Source organism: Solanum stenotomum, chromosome 1, assembly GCF_019186545.1.
Source record: "Solanum stenotomum isolate F172 chromosome 1, ASM1918654v1, whole genome shotgun sequence".
Classification (NCBI taxonomy): Eukaryota; Viridiplantae; Streptophyta; class Magnoliopsida; order Solanales; family Solanaceae; genus Solanum; species Solanum stenotomum.
Window position 1 is genome coordinate 15,433,211 of NC_064282.1, and position 18,415 is coordinate 15,451,625.

The following is an 18,415-nucleotide window of genomic DNA, read 5'->3' on the forward strand; positions in this document are numbered from 1 at the left end:
TTCAATATCTACTTGAGAAAATAAGTCACAATTCTACTTGTTTTCCAGGAAAATATTTTCCTTCATACCAAACACACCCTTAGTTGTATCAATTTGCTTCTTCTTCTTTTTTTTTTTTTAATGTCTTCTTACTTGTTGATCTTCTATTATATTGTGCCTCCACATAAAAAAAAATAGAAATAATTAGAGAAATAGTATTAACTTTGTAATACAATTGGCTATAACTTTAATACGGTATTACCGAATACCGTACCAAATTGAAGTTTAATTTACCGTTTCCCCAAATTACCAAACTGAAATCTAAAAAATTGGTATCTGATATCTACTTTAAATTACCAATTACCAAATCCGAAATTTGAGAAACCCGAACCGTATACCGAATGCCTACCCCTAGAAAATAGAATATAAGTTTTTCATATCACATTTATGAACAAAATTGATCTGACAGTTTGTAGTGGTGGATGTTTGGTATTTGGTTCAGGATTTTCAAATTCCGAGTTAAGTAATTCGGTTGTGATATGACCTTCATAAATAACTCGATATTCGGAAAATATCGAATACCAAAGATACTAATATTTCATACCAACTGAGCTAAGATCGGTTAATGATAAGATTTGTGAAACTTTTATACATAACTACTATTATAGAAAAGCTATCATTTTTAAATTATTTTTTTGGTAAAACAAGAAAGAAAAAGCTATCATTTTAAATACTCATAAAGTATATGTTTCTAATAAGGTGTACTTTGCAGTCATGATTCATATCAAAACTAATAACAATAAATTAACTTACTGATTTTACATGTTAAGATATAGCAACAACGAGATTCATAAAGGTAATCAACCAACAGTAGACATTCAGAAAACATCATTTAGAATGAACAACAAAAATTACATTTTTCTTGCTGAGTTTTCGATATTTAATCGACTGAAACAGGTTGCATATTCTCAGCTTCTTTCCTCAGATCTTGATACAACACAGATGATAAGTATCGCTCTCCAAAACTTGCATGTACAGTCTGTAATCGAAAACCAACAAGTTACATTTATATAACTAGAAATGAAAAAGTAACGATGATCATTGGTCTATCGCATGATGAATTTATGACATATATTCATACCACTATGAGTTTGCCTTTGTTTTCTGGTTTTTGAGCAAGTCTAAGAGCTGCTACTGTATTAGCTCCTGACGATATCCCAACCTACACAATGAATAGAATGTAGTTTAGAGTGATCATCATGGTTTTCGACTATCAGGACACATACATGTTTGTTTCGAGGAGAAACAAAGATCAAGTTTGTATAGACTGATGCTTCATTTCTGTTTCTATAGTCGATGATCAGAGAAACTGCTTTACCGCTCTGTATAAAGGAGCTACTTCTATTTGTACGGATAGAGTGGAGAGACGTATTTAATCCTTGTTTATCTATATGTTTCAAAATGAAAGATGCATTTATCTGAAATTTACCATGAGTCCTTCCTTCACTGCCAACTCCCTAGCCATGTTTACAGCGTCTTCGCTAGAAACCTACAACTCAACAAGTACAGATCATGAGTACAATTACCAAAATGACTAATTATAGCTCTTATTTCATTAGAACAGAACTTAGTAGTCACATAATTCTGTTGTTATTTTTCAATTTGAAGGGAAATGAGATAAACAAAGAACTTAACATACCATTAGTACTTCCTCCATTAGATCCATATCAAGGATATCTGGCTTGAATCCGACCCCATTTCCCGTTATATGATGAGGACCTGGTTTTCCACCATTCAGTATATTGCTTTCAGTTGGCTCAAGTCCATATATCTAGTAAAAGAGGAGAAAATATAAGCACGTTGTTAACTATTTTGGGGATGACATAGGATTATCTTAGACGTTTACTGATTCTGTCTCGAGGAACCAAGAATATATATTTACCTTGACATTAGGATTTTTGGATTTAAGATATTGTCCAACACCAGTAACAGTGCCTCCACTTCCTATTCCCATGACAAATATGTCAACATTACCTAGAGTTTCTTCCCATATTTCAGGGCCAGTTGTGTCAAAATGAACCTGTTTTTCGCTATGAAACAATTGAGAATTCTGTAGTAAAACAGAGAATATATGAATTAAGTTAAGTTTCTTAAAATTACCTGAGTGTTTGCAGGGTTGGAAAATTGTTGAAGCATGAAAGCATTAGGTGTAGATTCCAAAAGCTCATAAGCCTTCTTAACAGTGCCTCCCATTCCTTTGGTTGGATCGGTGAGGATTAAATCGGCTCCAAATGCTCTCATTGTCACTCTCCTCTCCATGCTCGTGTACGATGGCATAGTCAAAACCATTTTGTAGCCTTTCATTGCTGCCATAAATGCCATACTAATCCCCATATTTCCTGATGTTGGCTCAATCAACGTCGTCTAATTATAATCAACAAGCATGTCAGAGACAACATATTCTTGCACAAACACACAAACTTGGCCTCAACTGGCAAGTAAGCACTCCAACTAACTTTGACAATGCACGTCTAGACACCTCAACTTACAACTATAGGAGTTAATAAGTTCTTCCACTAGTAAAAGACACGAATGGCGTTAACTTACCTTTTCAGGTGATATTAAGCCTTTCTTTTCTGCATCATTGATCATTGCCAATGCTGGTCTGGTGCAAAATAAACAAGATAATTTTGATTCTTTAAAGCATAGAACTGGAAGCAAATACACATAAGAATACAATTTTTGTACCTGTCTTTGATGCTAGAAGTAGGCTGAAACATCTCTTGTTTCACAGCTATATATGCTCCACATCCTTCTGTCACTTTTTTAAGATAAACCATTGGTGTTTTCCCAATTAACTGAAATTTGAGATTTTAACATGTCAAATTACATAATATGACAGTTGTGAAGTAGTTTTTAACTTTCTAATTGGATACAAATAATAGTTTGGTATGCACACCCTTCATCGAAAGATTATACCTTGCCTAGAGAAAATTATACCTCATATATAGGTCAAAAACTACGTTTTATACATAAATACTAAATATTGAACATCCTTGAAGAAATTTCTGATTTCGCCATTGACAATATCCTAATAGAAAGAGACACAAATGACACAGCCAGAACCTGATTTCAAGATATAACTCTTGTAATATTTTTTTTACATAAACATAAACACTTACCATAAGAGAGATCTAATAAATATAAAAAACAGAGAAAAATAATAGTAGTAAAAATTGGACTAACTTGAGAAACTTCAGACTTGATGTTAGTATGAGGAAGTTGTGTAGAGAATAATCTGGTGCTAGCTGCTCTCATCAAATCAACATTATTACCTAATGATCTTTTCTTCAAGAATCTGCTTAAAGTTGCCATTGATGAATTCTCAAAATTATTGCACTTTAAAAATTACACAAAAAAAAGGTACTCTCTATGCAATTGAGCTTTTTTTTTTTGTGTACCTCACAGTGGAAAAGAAAGATAGGACACTTTTTTATAACCAAAAAGTTTTGGACTATTCAACCGGACTTCTTTGCTGTATTTTTTGTTTGGACTCTTCAACATGAAAGTTAGCAACAAAAATTGCCAAGTTGTAAAACTAACATGTTTGTTTCGGAAGATTTAAATTTGACGGGTTCAACTTTTTTATATCGAATTGTATGTACAAGTATATATCCACTTAACCCACCCGTATATTACAATAGGCATTAACACGAGTCACATAAACCAAATTGTACATTTGGAAGTAAATCAAATTCAATGTTAAGATAGATTCTGCAACTACAAGCCATGGATATTTGAGAGAAGGGGATTTTTCTTTAGGTTTTTAGATACGTTATTTGTGTGGGTAATGGGGGTATTGGGTGGGTTAAGTGGATATGGGTGGGTTTTTAAAATTTGGGTTTAATTAATTGGTCAAATCAGGTCCCTCCGTAGGATTGCGACACGTGTATCAAATAAGTCTTCCGTTATAGTGAAGGGTAAATGTGCACTGCTTTTTGGACAGCAAGGGCATTAATGAACGAAAAGTATGACGAATGGTATTTATATATTATTTGCGATAGTTCGGAGGTATATTTGTCTTTTTTCCCATTATTATATAAGAATTTGTGCCTTATATTTGTCCATGTTGTATCCTAATGCATTTTAATTTTATTGATTTGTCACAATCGGGTTCCGCAGGCCAGGTGATGTGTAAATCATAATGTCAATTTTAATATTTTTCATTGAAAAAAATGATCTGTATTTAAATGTGTAATTCGGATAAGGCAAGAAAAAAGAAAAAAAAAGAAAAAGAAAGGTCATTTATTCTACACCATTAATTGAAGATTGGACCAATATGGATTTATTTGCCCACAAAATTTGTAACGAAAGTCAAATTATTTATACATAAAAATAGTTTTTTTTAAATAAAAATATGAAATTTAAATTATTTAATTTTATCAAATTTGTAAGTGAATTTTTTTCTAACTCCCGCTCTGATTATATCAGTGTCAAGCTTAAACGTGTAAAATAGAAATGTTATCCTGATGTCAATTTAATGAGATTCTAAGTACCTGTTACATCTATTTTCTTAGTCCAATATATATTATTTGTCCATTTTTTTCTTTACACATTTCTTAAGAAATTATAAATTTTTAAAAATATTTTTACTAATTTACGCTTTAACTTTTTTAAGATACTCTATATTTATGTGTCTTATCCATTAATATCAAGATTAACAATGGAGAAATTTTATAATATCTATATTTATTTTTTTAAAAAGGTAACGGGAAAATGGAAAAAATAAATAAATTATATCTTGATTTCATTCCTTGACAAGCCATTGAATAAATATTTTTAGTAATATGGACAAATAATATAAAATAAAAGGAATAATATTTTTAGTAGCACATGAAAAATATAATCACAACATTATTAATTGAGGGCAGATTAAAAGAATCCCATGTGATGCAATGAATCGAAATCCCTAAAAAGGAACAACCACTGTAGCAGTCGGTCGTCCATACGAATGCATTTGTCTTCAATATAATCATCTCAATGTTGCACATACATTACTGTCCTTTCATTAAAAAAAATAATAATCATAATTAAAGTTAATGGTGAAAGATTCAAAATTTACATGTAGTGAATTATGAAATATACATCTAATTCTATTTGTACATATTTTTTGCACATATATAAAAATGTTTGATCATAAAATACTGCCAACTTGAATTTATTTGTGAATTTGCTATTGGGAAAAATAGATGGTCAACCTGTAATGTCCGATAATGATGTTGAAATGGTGATCTAATAATACTATAGTATTGATATGCAACTTTGAATTTAATCATCTGCCTATTAACCTTTGGAATTTGCAACAATAACATGAATAACATGTTTTTGGCCTTCTTCTTTTTTCCAATGAAATTGTAGTTGCTGAAAATATTNATTTATTTGTGCATTTGCTATTGGGAAAAATAGATGGTCAACCTGTAATGTTCGATAATGATGTTGAAATGGTGAATCTAATAATTCTATAGTATTGATATGCAACTTTGAATTTAATGATCTGCCTATTAACCTTTGGAATTTGCAACAATAACATGAATAACATGTTTTTGGCCTTCTTCTTTTTTCCAATGAAATTGTAGTTGCTGAAAATATTGAGTATAGATTAATTTCAATAGAGATGGTTTGTTTGTGTATGAGAAATGCATTCTCATTTGACAAAAGTATTGGGCTTGGCCTGGTTGGAGGCACCTAGCCCAACCCATCTTAATTTCAGCAAACTAATACAAAGTACATGAAGTGTAATTTTAGTGGCATGAAGTAGAAGTGAAGATCGATACACCAGTTGTTATATCCGAGAGAAAAAGTTTCAAGTATTTTATGGGGTTTATAATAATTAAGGAGACACAACGAATGATGTTGTTATTATACGTCGTATCGTATTGAAACACGATGGGTGAAATACATGGAGGTTTGTCTCTCGGGTACTGTGCATAAAAATAATATGTTACCAAGGTTTAAATGTAAGTTTTACAAGGTTGTGGGTATATTAACCACTATTGTATAGGGTAGGCTAATAAAAAATGTCCATGTTCAAAAGATGAAGGTAATATGAATGTGGAATGCTCTGTGCTAGTGAGGCGACGTGAGAGATTAGTTGTAGCAAGCGTTATGGGAGGTAGGGATAGACCGAAAAAAGAATTGAGGAGAGATGATTAGACAAAATATGACATAATTTTAGCTCAATGAGTACATGACCTTAGATATAAAAGTTGAGAATCAATATAGAATTGATTAGTAAGTTATTGAGTATTGTCATATTTCTAGTATTACAATTTAAGTTTCGCGTAATTTTGTTTTTTCTAATGTATAATATATATTATTGCGCCACATATATTTTGTACACTGCTATTTTATTCTCTCTTTTCGTTATATTCTCTCTATTTCAAAATAAATGAATTATTGAGACAATCCATATTAATTAAGAAAAAAAGTTCAGGACATAAAATAAATACCACTTTCCACTTTTACCCTTTTATTCTCAAACTATTCTAAATAATTCAAAGTAAAATCATAAATATGAGCAATTAATTCTCTTGAATTTATCACCTAGAGAATATAAATAAGAGGCAAAAATGGAAAAAGTTTATAACATTTCCCTTGAACTTCGAACAATTTACTTATTTTGAATTATGAAAAAAGATTCAACAATACACTTATTTATTTTAGTCAAAGGTACGATTTTCTCGGTATAAATAAATAAAAGTAAAAATTTACGTAGAGCAGTGCATTCCAAACCTATAAATACACATGCAGATGATCATCTAAACTAAATAAAACATCACTAGCTACAATGCTATATCAATTGCGTAGATTTTCTTACACAATCTGCTTCTTCTTGCTCTTGATTGCCACCGGAACCCTAAGATTTCACCGTTTCGCCGAAGGCCTACAACGGAGGATCCACGTTTCCGACGATCTTAACGACGTCATAGACAATGAGGAGGGTGAAGAATTGAAACCCGCAAACTCCGAATCCGCCCCGCCCCCAAATGATGTCGAAAAAATGAGTCCATCAGATATCCAATCTGAAATGATGAGGCGGGTTCTAGGACCCGTTTTCGGATTCGTTAAGCTCCGACTCGGTACTCGTCGGACTCCGGTCGGTATCTCTATTTACCTTTGAATGCTTTGTTTTCATTGATAATTTAATTACTGATTTGTTAATTAATCAGCTGGTAAGTTAATTTCTTTGCTGAAATTGAATATGATAGATCTATGTCAATGCAATTTCATAGAGTCATTCGAAAATGTCAAATCTTATTGCAGCAAGAGCTAACTATCGAGACTTTAGACTATATACCCGGACGCTTTTTACTATGGTTAGACTTTTGTGGTAGTGTAGATATAAATGTGAGATTTCGAGAATCATCAATTCTAGACTGCCTTGAGATTACATTAATTTTTTAAAAATTTCGTATTGGGACGAAAGAGGTCATAATAGAGTGGAATGGATATACTGAAGTCATATATGCGCAACAAGTTTGGGATTAAACCATAGTGATTGATTAATTAATGTTTGTGAGGTAAAGGGAAGGATTTGTTAAGGATCAAAACTTGCATCTAGAAGGTGTGGGAGCTTTACAAATGAGCTGCCAACTACACAAACTTGTCTCACTAACTGAAAAAGATTACTCAACTTTTTAGTTATAGGTATCAATGTTAATTTTCTTGTTTGGCTATTGTTGTTGGATGCAAGGTAATAGAACCTTATTGGTTTAGATTATAATGATTTTCATTTTTTCAGGAGATGGTTACTCATGTTGCCAAGCGGTGGGTCAATCTAGCAAGATCTGAAGGAATGGAGACAAAGTTCATAGGTGTTGATTGGACCACGATAATGTTCACCATGGAAAAAGGTCGAGACACAACTGAGGTTTGTTTTACTTTCCCAAATCAGATGTCTTCTAATTCTGTAACTGCTGAAATTGCTTATGGATGCTTTTAGCAAAGAGCTTGTTCAAAAGGTTGAAACAATTAGGGAGTTTGGTAGAAAGTTGGTCTGTTTTTTCCTTATTAACTAGTTGAGGATATGATGTAAGAGAATCAATCTTAATACACACCACAAATGAAGAGCAGATTAATTATCACTTGAAGGAACTCTATGGGAAGATTTTCGAGAATTTGGAAAAGGGAAATGAAAAGTGAAGCTTCAAAGAAACACAACTATAACACTTTCCCTTTGTTACACCTGCTTTATGTCAACCCTGAACTCTCTGTAAATATTAGTTCTTTCTCCTCGAACACTCAGTAAGTAAGCCCATGAACCCGAAGGTGGTGTAGCAGGGGAGGGTTAGGGTGAAAACATCAACTAGTCCTTTAGAAAAATACCTCCAGCGGTACTACATTACTCCATTTTTAGATATAATGTCGAGCAACTTGAGGTTAATCCTGCATTTGTCAATTTCATTGTGTGCTGCCAACAAAACCATATTCCTTTTATTCAAAGGAGGTATTCTCAAATGCAAAATGTTAAATGTGGTTACTCATGCTAAGGGAATTTCAATCCAATAATAGTTTGGTGTTGTTATTATGCTCATCCAGGAAAGTAGAATGAATTACAGGAAGCATTCTCTCATTGTTTGGATATTAACATTAATGTAACTTGCTAATTATTGTTGGACAATCATCAATTAGTGCCGTATAACTAGTTGCTAGTCATGGCTTCCTTCTTTTGGTATAAAATTTTTTACTCTGACTCTCATTTTTTTCTTAATGTGGCACATGCAAATTCCAATTTACAACCAGTTTGCTTTAAATTTTACCCCTGCAACTGCGTTTACTGCATGTTTTGAGCTGGTTTAACTCAGATTCTGAATGCTAGAGGGTTTGAGATTTTGTAAGTCACTTTCGCAGTTGAAAAAGTTTTTGCTGGAACAAGAAGAAGCATATGAGATTAACATAGGGGACCAACTATTTCGAAGACCAGGGGACCCTCCTTTTGATGAAGTATTCGAGATTGAGGAAGAGAAGAGCAGACACTCTGAGCTGTAATGGCTAGAAACAAACCTTTCTTTTCTCCTCTACTTCTTTCTTGATTTGCAGGAATTTGTACACTGGTTCATTCTTCCGTGCAGCTCATTCAACGATCCTCCAACAGCATCTATTACAAGACAGGTTACTGGACATGGCGGACATCTTACCTCACTCTTTTTCTGCTGAGTTTTCTGGTTACCATCTTGTTACCCAACATATCATTCATGATATTTTTTGTAACTTATAGCTCTGTTTGGCTATTAAGTTACACATGTAGATTCAATAAATTAGTTGCAGTAGGATGCTAACATTTCAATAATGAACATCTTATAACAGCAAATATGAGTTAATATCTCAAAAGGTCACGAACTATGTGTTGTGCTCATCTGCAATACATTCTTAAAATAGTTTCTTCTTATATTATTAAGTTTTGGTAAGTAGAATTATTCGATATGTTGTATCGGTGAACAATAATACAATGATTTCATTGAAGGGTCAAGATGTATGTAAATTTGCATGAACACCATTATTATATAAGTTATAAAAAGAACCATATTCTGCCTATTAATTATGTCTTGGTATTCTCCTTTTAATAATGATTAATGATGAGAAAGAAATAATATATCAATAAACTATACTCAACAATTATAGACATCATGTGCGTCATGTCTAACATCTCCTCCACTCCTTAGATTGTTGTAAATGTACGTGGAGATTTAACTAGGTAAAATAGTAATACAATCTACATGTAATAAGTTAGCTCGTTTTGATAATTTATCAGTAATCACTAGTACTAATAATGATCATGTAATGATAAATATGTAATTATATAAGTATCTTTTTTTGTAAAAAAATAAATAATTTCCACTTATAATTCAGCCGCAATATATTTATCTATATTCATTAACATAAAAAATAATTTTTTCCAAAATTTCATCAGTGTTAGTATAAATTTGACGTATCTAATTCATGAATCACATGAATTTTTTTAGAATTATGTATGTTAATGTATTTGGACAAATGTGAATAATATTAACGAAAATTTCATTTAACAAAAGGCAAAAATTAAGATAAAAATAATACTTCACTAATAACCTTTTTCCCAAAATACAAAACGCACGTCAACCACTTCTCCACTCGTACAAGCAAACCGCTAAAAACCGGGAATACTTGAACCGGGCCCACAGAATTTGACCCAACGGCGCCGTTTTGGTAAAGAGTAAAACCGCTATCCTCACTTCATGAGCAAGTCATTTACACTGCAGCTTTACCGGTTTTGCCGGTTGTCTTTATCTCATTCACCAAAAAGATCTTAACTATATATAAACCATTCTCTCTCTCCGCTCATTTTTCGACCCAGTTTCCAATCATTCTCGCCGGAGCTCCGACGTTATCTTCACCGATCACGTATCTCTCACCGCTTATAGGTTTTGTAAGTACTCGGAAATTCAGCTCCGGTTTTAGTTTTTTAGTTTATCGATTTTTTCTCCACTGATTTGTTGATCGGATTATTTGATTGTTGGATTGTTTTGAGTTCAATCTGTTAATCTAATTTAGCTTTGTTCGGTAAATTAATAAGTGCAGTGGATTCGGTCTTCGGATCTGTGTTATGTACTTCTGCTGAATGCTTGTTTGTTACGTAACTTCTTCTCTGTCTATACGATTCTGTACATGTTGCTGTTTCTCCTATTAATGATTTTATCTCTGTTGTGTAAATTACATTGATTTTACTCGAAATTGGAACTTTTTAGGGTTTGGAATAGTGTTGTTCAAAAGTAACTGATCCGTAGATTGAAAAATATTGGCAGATGAATTTGGTAGTGAAAAATTGTAAACTGCTGAATGGATTCAAAGTTCACAGTTCACAAAAATAAGCACAAACACACGCAGAGAGAGGACCATAAGTTTTCTTCAAGTTTGTCCTGATTATGTTAGCAGTTTGCATGTTTTGAAAAGTACAAGAGATGGTTCCATTGGAATAAATGTGACTTTAGAGGTATTGAGCAACTTCCATGTGTAATTGCCTTGAAATCTTGTGGTTTTATGTCCTCAATGTCGCAAGTAGCATGTTATAAGACTTCTAAGTTCGACGATTCTATAAAGAATTACTTGATGTCATACTTGCTAATTTCGTGCATTTTTGGTACCAGAAGTTTGCAGAAATGTATTAGAGTTCAATAAACTTATCATATGCATCCTCATAATTTCTTACTGATTTTCTTCGGAATAAATTTGACATTTTGTTATTCAGAAGGCATGATGCCTTTTAAGCACTTGACCTCTGATTTCCTGTGTTTTCTCTTTTTAAATCTCTTCAGTTTCAATTTTTAAAAGATGGCAAGTAATGAGGAAGGTGAAGAAACTGCTCCTCGTGGAAATGAGTGGGAAGTTGTATCACTCACACAATCAGCATATGCTGCTGCCCCTGGTCCAAAGCAGGTTGACTCGAATGATGATAATGGCAGTAACGCAGAGTATGTGGCTGAAACTTCCCAGGCAATGTTTATGTCTGGACACTTTGTCTTTCCACCAAGCCAACATGAGAATTTGCCATTGGAACCTGATGTAAATGAGATCAATAATGAACAGGAAGGTGAAGATGCTACTCCAGAACTTGTTGCTAATGAAGAGGGTAAATCAGATTTTTATGAAGGAGGTACAGAAACTAAAGGATCGAGCACACCAGAATTTCCTGGTATTCAATTTTTTGATGAAAAGGGTAACCAGTTATCTATTGGTGCAGAATTTGAAGAAGATGCAGCCCTGCAACGCTTTAGTTTGGTAGACAAAGAGCATAGTATCTTTGGTGCTGCTAACTATAGTTCATACCAGAGTGAAGAACCCATGGGTTTCTCCGCAACAACAGAGGAAACCAACGTTCTTGAAGAATCAGTTGAACCCTCTCACCAGGGCTTAGAATTGGGCAGTTCGAATTTGCCAAAGACAAAAGATGAAGATGATTATGATGCCGCTAACCTTCCTTGTCAAGCATGGTGGAAAAGACGGGCTGCTTCCCTAGTTGCCCATGCGAAAGACACAAACGCATTATGGTCTATTTTCATTGCTGCTGCTGTTATGGGCCTTGTGATTATTGGTCAGAAGTGGCAGCAAGAAAGGTGGCAAGTATTGCAAATGAAGTGGCAGGCTGGAGTCCATAGTGACGTGAGTTGTTGCTGTTTGTTAAAAAATAATTGAAAATGGTATCCCCATTGAGTTGAATAGTTCAACTTTGTGTCCATCTGCAAATGAGTTTTTCTTTTTTAAGAAACGAAAATGTGGAAAAAACTAGCTAGAGTCACTTTGTAATACTTGATCTACCAATTAAAGTATTACAAAGTCGCTCTAGGTGGTCTTTTCTGCATTTTTTGTTGATGCAATACTTGCCAATTGGCTGACAATTAGAAAATCCAGGGAATTAACTAGCAAACAGGATATTCTGATTGAGATAACTAAAAGAAGAAACACAAGATTGACCTTGAATAGGTGTATTTAAATAAGATCCAGCTGATAAAAATGTCTTCAGCTTTGCTGCAACCCATTTTCTTTGTCAACATTATCAAGTACCTCACTAGATTTCCTCCCTCCTCCATACCCAAGTATTCACTCTTCTCTCCTCTTTTTGTTTTCATTTCATTGGTCACCTGAGGTCCTTGATAGCTCATCAGTTTTGCACCATTACTAAAGTTGTTTTCATGAAAATGACTTTTGAATGCACACTGAGGCCTGTACCATATCTAGACGTATACTTGCGCAAGCTCCTTTTCACAAGGGCATCTCATTATATTCTTTCATGACCTACTTTTGGCGAAAGTGCGGTTGCTAATATCTTTCTTGTGGTGAATCTAGTATATAAAATTTTTGTTGTCGAACTCTGGAAGAGTACAATCTTTCCCTTAAAATAAATACATGAACTACTTTGCAGATCTTACAGTTGAGTTGATTTCCTTCCCGTTGTTTTGGGGGGATATGTTAGTAGTATGTTACTGTTATGTGATTGTCCTTGGATCTGTATGCAAGGGTTCTTTTTTCTCGGATTCTCTTCGGTGCTGTAGACCCTTGTGATCTGCATTTATTCATCACCATCTATTTCTGATTAAGTAGTTTATCTCTCTCAGGAATAAGTGGACTCCACTATCCATCTGCTTCAGAAGAGGATGGAATATACTTGTACTGCATTGCCTCTAGTTACACCTATGGTCTGCCTATTTTTAGATGGTTTACAATTCTTATACCTGTTTATATAGAGAATTAGGGAAGAAAATAAGTGCACTGTTTTATTTGGGGAAAGTGAGAGACCCTTGTATGATTTTGAACAATGTCATATCATTCCAATCCAACAATTAAATCTTCAAGGTCATTCACAATCTCCAATTACAGTTAGTGCCTCAATCTGTAGACATAACTTGCTTTCAGAATTCCTTTTTGCTCATGTTTTGACGATGAGTTACTGAACTTTTAAATCGCCTTAGGATAAGGTTTCCAATTTTTTTTGGGTATGTTTTCATACTGATTGTTTGAAGAATGAATGCTGCTAAGCCTCGAAAGTGCAACATTTTCCCTGAGAAACAATTTCTCTCTATAAAGTCCTCTAGGTTCTAAATATCTCTGGAGAAAAGAACCGCTGGTAAAGGAGAAGATGCAGGATTATAGCCATGGTTTCTGTTTCTCTTTGTTTGATATTTATGATCTTCTTTAATTGATAAATCTAGAAGCCTTGCAAAAAGAGGAGACTCAAAATAGCGACCAAGGTGTTGCCTATCATAAAAAAAGGCACCGGAAGTACAATGCACATGCTAGCCTGTGAAAATTTTCTGGAATCTGCACGGAATTTGATTTGCATTGCAGTCACACAAAAAACAGCTATGGGATCTCTTCTGAAATATTAGTGGTGTGCAATGGGTGATGCCAAAGAACTTGAAAGACCTTTTGGTTTGCTGGCAGAATCAGAAAGTTGGGAAAAAACTGGAGATAATCTGGATTCTAGAAAACCATACCCCTTTGCATCTTTTGGACCATTTGGTTGAAAAAGAAATGAGAGATGTTTTGAGAATCATTTAGATATTGTAAACAATAGGCGCCTCAAAATCTACATTTCTGGTATAGGGGTAATATGATAGAAAATTAGCGACAGTTCGAGGAATTTATAGTAGTTAACTAGTTATGAGATTATAATTTGATACAGCTTTGCTGTAGTTTGTATGCTGTTGGTACATATTCAACGGAATTTACCTTACCTTATAAAAGAAGTTTCACCAACTCCGCTGCCCTATACAAAAATACCAAAATGACTTTAGGAGGGTTATTATTTCATTGTCTCTCCCCAGACCCCACTTGTGGGATTTCACTATTGTTGTTGTTAGTTCATTGGCCTTAGACTAACTCGCAGTATTATTGTTTCTGAATATGGTTCTTAGTTGAGTCTGGAAATTCATGGGTGTTAAAATAAGTGAACCTGAATAGCTGAATCTGCAGGTCTTTGGACCTCCTCATTAGTAATCTTCAGCCCTTGCCCCATGTCTGATTCTGTGTTGAAGTGCAAAGGAGTTTGCCACTTAACACTTGCTGTAGATTGCATGTTTTCTTCAAGATCTCCATTGTTGGTTCTGGGAAGTTAAAAGCCTGTGTTGCTTCCTGTTGGTCTAGTCAATAGCTTTTATAATAAGATGGTACTGGAGACTTCAATCACTCAAACAGTTAGGTGATCAAAACCGGGATTAACCTTTCACTTAGTGTGGTATAGAAGAACATTACACCCTGGAAGTCACTCTTATATATGTTGTTAGTTCCGCTTGCATTTCTTGTTGTCAGTTCAAACATCTTGGTTCTCAGAAATGTCATTTGGACTCGTAATTTTACTCTGTTTAGTTGCATTAATTGGTTCACTAATCTGTATTTCAATGTTGACAGAGGATTAGCAGGATGTTTGGTCCACTATCTCGATTGAAAGATGTGATTGTTGGGGGTGATCACCGTGGTACATTTATCAGAGGGAGTGGACCAGCTCAACATTAGGATGATGATGACGAAAATGAGTGAGTGAGCCAAAGTTTTGTTTACTTGATATGCTAGCTTTGCTTTTTCAATGTACCTGATTTACTTGCTTTTGACAGGGCATGATGCGAATATCTTACGTTCTTATGCCGGGGTTGTATAAGCACGCACCAGGGTGTCTTGATTGTCGGGTTAAGTTTGGGAGGTTGCAGCAGCCAGCCCTGTTTGATGTTGATTCTCGCACTTTGCACTAGAGTCTAGCTACCTTCCGAAAAATAGCATCTGGAAACTTTACATCTTATACAATTGTTCACAAAAGGTTTAAGTTGTCTGCTGTCTGATTTTTCTCATGGGATTTCTGGAAAAAAATGTAGTGTATTATTTTCATAATCTAATCTTGAGCAGGTATAGAGCTCGTCAGTCTTGTACATATCTGGTGTCAGATGGATTGCTGGATTTTACATACAGTTTTTTGGATTACCTTCTGCTTACAATTACAGCCTTTATTTATTAGTAGGGAAAATGGACAAATATACCTTCGAACTATCGTAAATAGTATGCAGATATCCTCCGTCATACTTTTGAAATATTGATGCCCTTACCGTCCAAAAATTAGAGCATATATACCCTTCATACTAATCGATATACATGTGTTATAATCTTATCCACCAATCGACATTTATTTAAGGGAAAAAGGACGAATAAATTCCTGAACTATCGTAAATGGTATGCAGATATTCTCCGTCATACTTTTGAGACAGTGGTATCCTTGCCGTTCAAAAACTAGAGCATATATGCCTTTCACTCTAACGGAAGACTAAATAGGGATACGTGGCGCAATCTTATCCATCGATAAATATCGGATCGATGAATAAGATTATGACACGTGTATGTCTGTTAGTATAAAGGTTATATATGCTTTAGTTTTTGGACGGCAGGGACACCAATATCTCAAAAGTATGACAGAGGGTATTTGCATACCATTTACTATAGTTTGAGGGTATATTTGTCCGTTTTTCGTTTATTTAATATTGGATTAACGGATAAGATTGCGTCACGTGTTTCTATTTAGTCTTCCGTTAGAGTGAAGAGCATATATGCTCTAGTTTTTGGATAGCAGGGACACTAATGTCCCAAAAGTATGACGGAGGGTATCAACATACCATTTACGATAGTTTGGGGGTATATTTGTCCTTTTTCCCGTATTAGTATACATGAGTAGTAGTAGCAGATGGGTGCATAAATTTCGTACTAATCTCCTATCTTTCCTTTTGACAAAACAATTACTAATATCTACCTATTGTGTGAGAGATTTTCAATCGTATTATTGTACTAGTTTCTGGGTACGCCTTCACGCGTGTAACCCGACATATTAATGAGTATATTATTTCTTAATAAATAAATAATGTTAAATAATTTGATTTGAGTTTTGTTTTTTTTTTAATGTATCTAATTGAGGATTCTTACTTTATCTCTCCATAACTGTGATACTCCATTTTCATAACCTCTAAGTGAATACATAATATATAAAGAATATTTGTTGCCTTAAAACTAATGATATGCTAGACTTTTTAGCAAGAAAAAATTTAAAATATGAAATGTTCACTTTCACCAAACAACTAATGCCTAAACACTCCTTAACTTATCTAGATGAAAAAAAATTAAATTATAATGAAGAAAAACGTACCAGTACTAGATAAATTTCATATATAATGGAGGAGCTAGTTATGTTCCAGATGCCATAGTTTTTGTTTGACTTTGGAACACATCAAATAATCAAGTGCAACAAAATCTAAAATAACAAAGTGAAAATCTTGAAATATTATTGAAACCTAATCAAAATGAATTGAGTTTTTTCCACAATAGAAGACTATAATGCCACAAAATTGATCCAAACAACCCTTGGCCTTTCCACTTCGAGCCCGTTTGGATTGACTTATAAGTCGGTCAAACCTATTTTTAAGTCAGTTTTTGACTTCTGGAAGAGTTTGACAAATATAAAAAATAAGTCAAAAATGACTTAAAATAAATTACAAAGTGTTTGACAAGGTAAAAAATGACTTAAAATAAGTCAGAAACCAAAAGTAGGTCTCCCCTTACTTTTTATTTTTTGACTTAAAAGTAATTTCAGTTTGACTTTTTATTTTTAACTTAAAAATTACTTTTTTAAGTCAATCTAAACGGGCTCTAACTTTATTCCCATATGTAACTTCTGCCTCTTCATACCTCCAATATCAGTTTTTCTGTTGTGATGTTAATGGGACTACTAATTGATACTACGTACTCCCTCCGTCCCTTTTTAGTTGTCCATTTTAGAAATGACACACAGATTAATGCAACAATGATTAGCACAGTGAAGTTACAATTTTACCCTTATGACAACTTTTCACTTCAAAATTACAACCACTTATTTGAATTCAAGTGAAATAAATTGGAGGGAAACAACATACACTTTTACAATTTTCAAGAAGTGTAAATAAGGGTATAATAGGAAAAAATTTGTTGTCCTTTCTTGATTTGTCAAAATGGACAACTAAATAGGGACAACTAAAAAAGAAAATATGGACAAGTAAATAGGGACGGAGGGAGTATATTTTTAAGAGTTAATATAAAGATAATATTAATAGTCACATCTTCAAAGGATGCCTCGTATACTGTACTTGATGTTGAATTCAAAGGATACCTTGTATACTGTACTTAATGTTGAATCAAAATAAATTTTCAAAATATTTGATTTGGACTTCAAAAGTCAGTAACAAATTTAACATAAAATTTAATATTTTATAACTAATTAAATATTTTATAACATTTTGATTTAATATAAGGGTAAAATGATAATTCAATTTTGCACTTGAAGGATTCCCTCTTATAATAATATATATATATATGATATGGTTAAAAACCTTGGTTGTAGGTCACTATTTACGAGTACATATGTACATTTTGTCATTTGTTTTAGTGCTCAATTGAAATAAGCCATATTTTGAATACCTAAATGAAATTTACTATAAATTTAAGTCCGTTGATACACTCGATGTATTAAGCCTCAATGTCTATTTTGCTGTTTTTGTCATATCATTATATACACTAGCTCTAAGAGATCAACAATCCTACGGTAAATAATATATTTATACCTTGATATAAACTAGCTCTAAGAGATCATCAATATGTTTCCAACAATTTTTGTAGGGGTTCGATAGTATTTGAGTATTAAATTAAAATTAACTTTTGTTTAGGAAATATTAACAAAATCGTAAATTTATTTTCTTCACTTGCATAAATTCAGAGAAATTTATTATTTTCTTTTCATTAAATAATTATATAAAATATTAATTATTGAATTTAATTTTTCAAAATATAATTAATAAAATTATTTTTTAAAGAGTGTAGTCACAACTCGCATCTTTCCAATTGG

General features: G+C 33.3%; 3 protein-coding genes across 4 annotated transcripts; 2 read left to right on the forward strand and 1 right to left on the reverse strand.

Annotated features, from left to right (window-relative positions):
* Positions 1–753: 753 nt before the first annotated feature.
* LOC125841735 (bifunctional L-3-cyanoalanine synthase/cysteine synthase 2, mitochondrial) lies at positions 754–3,490 on the reverse strand. Its single transcript, XM_049520914.1, has 9 exons — positions 3,226–3,490; positions 2,728–2,837; positions 2,587–2,644; positions 2,140–2,403; positions 1,922–2,059; positions 1,679–1,810; positions 1,469–1,528; positions 1,121–1,201; positions 754–1,018 (listed from the first exon to the last, which is right to left on the reverse strand). The coding sequence occupies exons 1-9, from the start codon at positions 3,352–3,354 to the stop codon at positions 920–922; spliced, it is 1,071 nt and encodes a 356-aa protein (XP_049376871.1). The 5' UTR covers positions 3,355–3,490; the 3' UTR covers positions 754–919.
* A 3,325-nt stretch (positions 3,491–6,815) lies between these two features.
* LOC125843988 (uncharacterized) lies at positions 6,816–9,215 on the forward strand. Its single transcript, XM_049523200.1, has 3 exons — positions 6,816–7,135; positions 7,781–7,909; positions 8,890–9,215. The coding sequence occupies exons 1-3, from the start codon at positions 6,827–6,829 to the stop codon at positions 9,025–9,027; spliced, it is 576 nt and encodes a 191-aa protein (XP_049379157.1). The 5' UTR covers positions 6,816–6,826; the 3' UTR covers positions 9,028–9,215.
* Positions 9,216–10,281: 1,066 nt separating this feature from the next.
* Positions 10,282–15,480, forward strand: LOC125875163 (ATG8-interacting protein 1-like). Of its 2 annotated transcripts, XM_049556264.1 has the most exons (5): positions 10,282–10,441; positions 11,328–11,641; positions 11,753–12,171; positions 14,917–15,041; positions 15,120–15,480. In XM_049556264.1, exons 2-4 carry the CDS (start codon positions 11,344–11,346, stop codon positions 15,019–15,021), a joined length of 822 nt encoding a protein of 273 aa, XP_049412221.1. In that variant the 5' UTR covers positions 10,282–10,441; positions 11,328–11,343; the 3' UTR covers positions 15,022–15,041; positions 15,120–15,480. The 2 variants fall into 2 exon arrangements, with proteins under 2 accessions (XP_049412221.1, XP_049412214.1); XM_049556257.1 differs by having other exon boundaries at positions 11,328–12,171.
* Positions 15,481–18,415: the final 2,935 nt, after the last annotated feature.

Bases quoted from the DNA above. Each gene is read 5' to 3' on its own strand.
- LOC125841735 (XM_049520914.1), bottom strand. From the start codon at position 3,354: ATGGCAACTTTAAGCAGATTCTTGAAGAAAAGATCATTAGGTAATAAT. The intron at 2,404-2,586 runs GTAAGTTAACGC...GATTATAATTAG, and splicing joins GCTTAATATCACCTGAAAAG to ACGACGTTGATTGAGCCAAC. The intron at 1,202-1,468 runs GTAAATTTCAGA...TTCATTGTGTAG, and splicing joins CAGTGAAGGAAGGACTCATG to GTTGGGATATCGTCAGGAGC.
- LOC125843988 (XM_049523200.1), top strand. From the start codon at position 6,827: ATGCTATATCAATTGCGTAGATTTTCTTACACAATCTGCTTCTTCTTG. The intron at 7,136-7,780 runs GTCGGTATCTCT...TCATTTTTTCAG, and splicing joins TCGGTACTCGTCGGACTCCG to GAGATGGTTACTCATGTTGC. The intron at 7,910-8,889 runs GTTTGTTTTACT...TCACTTTCGCAG, and splicing joins AAGGTCGAGACACAACTGAG to TTGAAAAAGTTTTTGCTGGA.
- LOC125875163 (XM_049556257.1), top strand. From the start codon at position 11,344: ATGGCAAGTAATGAGGAAGGTGAAGAAACTGCTCCTCGTGGAAATGAG. The intron at 12,172-14,916 runs GTGAGTTGTTGC...CAATGTTGACAG, and splicing joins AGGCTGGAGTCCATAGTGAC to AGGATTAGCAGGATGTTTGG.